The sequence below is a fragment of the Argentina anserina genome, chromosome 5, assembly GCF_933775445.1.
Source record: "Argentina anserina chromosome 5, drPotAnse1.1, whole genome shotgun sequence".
Lineage (NCBI taxonomy): Eukaryota > Viridiplantae > Streptophyta > Magnoliopsida > Rosales > Rosaceae > Argentina > Argentina anserina.
The window spans coordinates 21463224-21467655 of record NC_065876.1 but is presented as its reverse complement, the minus strand read 5'-3'; the positions used below and the strand labels follow the sequence as shown (position 1 = coordinate 21467655).

The window sequence follows — 4432 nt, the reverse complement described above, 5'->3', positions numbered from 1 at the left end:
TTAGTGTCAGAGAAATATAAAAGCAGAAAATAAATTAAGTAATTTATTATTTAATCCCCTAAACATTATGATCAAATGGATCTAATTCATCATATTTGGGTGGAGAACCACTGGTGCCTTTACTAGCTCACCACCTTCTAGTGAGGTGGCACATGAACTGTCATATTTATTAATCCTCCTGCACCTTAGTGGACTTCTTAAACAGTTGTCCATCCAATAGAATGACCTAACTTTTTAAGCCTAAACCACACTCTTAAACCTATGCCCAAACAGTGGTAATCAATGTATACTTATATTTGATAGTTTCACTAATAAGGGATTGAGGGCAGCCGCACCAGCCCCATTATAAAAAACAAAACAAACAAACTTACGCCCAAACACAACCCTAAGGCCCTAGTCGTCTTGCATCTTTAATGGACAACCATCACCGCCTCTATCGATCTCCACGTTACCGCAACCAGCAACAACATTTGCAACCACCCAAAATCAACAGCACAAGTCGCTAACGGCTGAGCTCTCAACCACCAGATGAAGATCCCAAAGTCTAGATCTTCATCTCCAACATAGGTACGTCTTCCAGCGAAATTGATTCAACCCAAGCTTTCAAATCTATAGATTCATCACTGTCATACATCACCGACTCCCTAAAGCCACCGTTAGTCAATGATAGAGAAAAGCTCAACCAAATCGACCACAACGCTGAACCAAGACTAGATTTCAAGAGGCCCAAAATTCCCAACATCGATGAAAAAGAGACTATTGGAATCATCCTCTGGATTCCCAATATCAATGATGGCACCAGGTTTTGGCTCCATCGAAGGTAGTGGAGTATGGTGTAGCAATCTCCACTCTAAGGTCATCTCTAACTCATAGGGCTATTTGTAGCCCTTGGGCTATATTGTGGCACACTAAATTAGTATCATTCATTGAGTTGATATCAACCGTCTCCAATACAAGTGTGCTACAATGTAGCCCTTTAATATTTTTTTTAATGTGTTATGTATCTTTTAATTTATATATTATTATTAAAATTAAATTTACATGAAAACTTAACTAATATAAGTTTCATAAATTATATTTAATGGTTAGAAAATACTAGTACTGATGATTTTAGTTGGTGTATAAGTCGATATATCTGAATAATAGTCATTTGCATGTATTTTTAATTATACTTATTTCTAAAAGTAAAGTTGAAAATTATTTGTTATTTTAAATGATTACTATTTGTCGTTTTTATTTATAATTTAGTTAAAAATTATTAGTTTTATATCAGTAGTGTGTTGTATATTTAAAGAGTTATTACACTAAAAAATACGAGTTTAATTCGAGATGTTGTAGTATAAAAATACAATTTTCTTTTTCAAGTAATGAAATATATATATTCGTTAAATAATGTTGTTATGTATTTATAAAATTATTCAGCAAAAGTACAATAAAAATAATTTTGAGACAGGACCCACATGGGCTAATGTGCTACAAAAGTATGTCATACTAGCACATCAGTTTGAAACTAAGTGTGACACAATAGCCCATGGGTTAGAGATGACGTAAGACAGTGTTTTAGAGAAGCTTAGGAGGAGAGAGAGCATGTGTTTCCTAATGCTAATTAAAAATGAAATCTATACATGTAAATCTTCTTAGGTACCCACCAATATATGGTACCTAGATTTACAATTATGACTAAACATTTGTCGTCATTATAGTAAAATAAATAATTATTTAAGTAATTATAGTTCTACTAGGTAATTATTTCACTTACAACATTCTACAAGTTTTTAAACAAAATGTTGTAATTATGGTAAGTTTTTTCAATTATATGTAAATGTGTAAAATGAATGTGATAAGCATGTTGTCAATATTGTAATTTATTTCAAAAAAATTATTGCCAATATGGTAATTTTATTTTAATTATTGTAAATGTTTATATGATATACACCCCGTAGCATAGACGACATCATATACATGTGCGTAAAGATGACCTTATCGGCTTATCCTATAGTTTAATTAAAGCAAGCACGCTAAGGAAGACACTATTGCGCGCTGTTTAATTTTTTTGTTCTTTTTCTTACATTCCACTCCCATTATGATATGCATCACTTCAGATCTAATTCTTCTTAATAAGACAATATAAAAGAAGACCCTTTTCCACATTAAAGTTAATTTTTTTGTTCTTTTTCTTACTTTCCACTCCCATGCATCACTTCAGATCTAATTCTTCTTAATAAGACAATATAAAAGAAGACCCATTTCCACATTAAAGTCTCTCCCGATATTATTTCTTCATCCACAAAAGTGGTAATGACTATTGAGTCTATATATTTGACCCTTAACAACAGATCCAGCTTATTAGCGAGCAAGCTAGTACATAGAGTGGATATACTAACATATTTAAGTAGGAGATGATCGATAACATAATTAGGCCTGACTAGTATAGCCAGATACTGTTAGCTTAACTCTAGCTTTTATATCCAGACGATGATTCTAGGTGGCAGTAATGGCAACTTTCATTCCAGATTGGCAGTGTCCAGGGATACTGCAGATGAAGTAGTTTTGTCCTCTGGCAAGTCTGATGCGATCTCTCCCAGTCTGAAACACTTTGGCATTTCCAGGAGTTGTGCTACATTTCTGATACCCCGCTTTGTTCACAGCTACCACATTGTGTACAGCAGACCCATAGTTGAAAACTACAACCAAAAAATAACTAACATTTATAAGAATACATGAACAGGTCGATTGATATCTGTACGTACTCAATCAGCTACATAACTACATATGATATGGTGAAGATATTAGCATCGTTTCTAGTAAACACGTATTGAAATTAATTTGTATTACTTGATTTCTAGATCCAGGAGTAATCTAGCTAACCAAATTTCTTTCAGAAACAAAAGAACAGAAAAATCCTTTCAAATTCATACCACTCTTTGTCAACTACGTACTCTTTTAATTAGAAACCCTTTTTTTGGACTGTACCTAGCTAGCTACTTGTGAACCAAAGTATAACCCAAAAACCAAATGCAATCATAGCAAATATGTATAAAATCATTTTCGTTTGAAGCATAAGTTCATCAGCAAAGCTTAATTAGGGTTAATAACTACAAATTTTACCAACTGTGTCACCAGCTCGGAAAGTCTTTCCTCTCGGCCAGCCATCAACGTTGAAGGTCCAACCACCTTTGTCTCCAACAGTGTAGGTCGCCGCATCGGCCCACTCCGAGCTCAGCGCCACCAACACAACCACCACGAACACCGCCATCGCACTGCCTCTTCCCATGGCCATATCAGCTTCTTCACTCTACTCTGTCTCTCTCTCTCTCGCTAAGACCTGTTTGCACAGTAGTGATAAGATCGCTACTTGATGAGTGTGATGAGAGACGATAGCAAGTTACTCCCTTATAATGAAGTGGGTGGTGGATGATTAGGGCCCCATAACCTCTGCACTCACCAACCAAATTAAAAGGCATGGGGAGGATGGGGTCTGCTTGGTAAGAAATAAAGATCATAATGCCCCTGGACCTATCACCCAGAAAAATTGTGAATACGGCCAAATCTTGCTTCCTTGACCAGGCTCTCCGAAGTTTCGGTACGTAGTTCCCGATCACAATTTTTCAGTGTACCGTAGCGTATAAAAATTTCTCCAACTCGATTATAAATTTTGGACTGGTCCACTCGACTCTTGAGTCGGTAGGCCGGAATAAGTTCTTTAGAATAAACCAAGAAGCATTTATATTTCAACCAGATCACCAGTAATATATATCGATGTCCTAAAAACAAATGCCAGAAACACAATAATTCTACTCAAAGAAGTCAATTAAGGAGGACTTTGTGTGGTTTGCAGGGCCGCATTGTTTGACGCCGGGGCAATATAAAGGGTTCATGAACGGTGCTCTAGCTATTGGTAATTTGGTATATATATATTCGAGAACTCACAGTTCTATTAATTATATTACTCGACCTACGTTTTGGGACTCAAGCCTTGTCTCTCTTAATCATACAATCGTACAAACAATATCATCAAGAACATCTAAAACATCAACTCAGCTGTAGACCTTCTCTGCTAGCCAAATTTTCATCTTGTTCATTGAGCTCTTTGATCTAAACATGTTCGTAGTTGCACAAACACTAGAGATATAGTAGTACAAGCAAGAGATCTTTTGCGTTTCAATACAAGCATAGAATGAGACTGTTTGATGCTAAAAACAATATTGAACACAAGGACTCAAGCCTTATATATATAATAGCCAATGTGATTCAATCCGGATACAATCTCATAAGTGTATCCTAATCATACTCTTAGTTCTAAGACTTAGTTCTATCAGAATACTAATTCATATTAAACATGCTTCAATTAATGAACCTTTATGTCATTTAATTGATATACTACTTGAATTACTTATCAGAAACAGAATTAAATATAAACATCTCTTGTTAA

At 35.1% G+C, this 4432-nt stretch overlaps 1 protein-coding gene across 1 annotated transcript; it reads right to left on the bottom strand.

Moving 5' to 3' along the window:
• Positions 1 to 2246: 2246 nt before the first annotated feature.
• Positions 2247 to 3336, bottom strand: LOC126796092 (basic blue protein-like). Its single transcript, XM_050522857.1, has 2 exons — positions 3109 to 3336; positions 2247 to 2684 (listed from the first exon to the last, which is right to left on the bottom strand). Exons 1-2 carry the CDS (start codon positions 3278 to 3280, stop codon positions 2482 to 2484), a joined length of 375 nt encoding a protein of 124 aa, XP_050378814.1. The 5' UTR covers positions 3281 to 3336; the 3' UTR covers positions 2247 to 2481.
• Between the last annotated feature and the right edge of the window lie 1096 nt (positions 3337 to 4432).

Bases quoted from the DNA above. Each gene is read 5' to 3' on its own strand.
- LOC126796092 (XM_050522857.1), bottom strand. From the start codon at position 3,280: ATGGCCATGGGAAGAGGCAGTGCGATGGCGGTGTTCGTGGTGGTTGTG. The intron at 2,685-3,108 runs GTAAAATTTGTA...TTTTGGTTGTAG, and splicing joins CCGAGCTGGTGACACAGTTG to TTTTCAACTATGGGTCTGCT.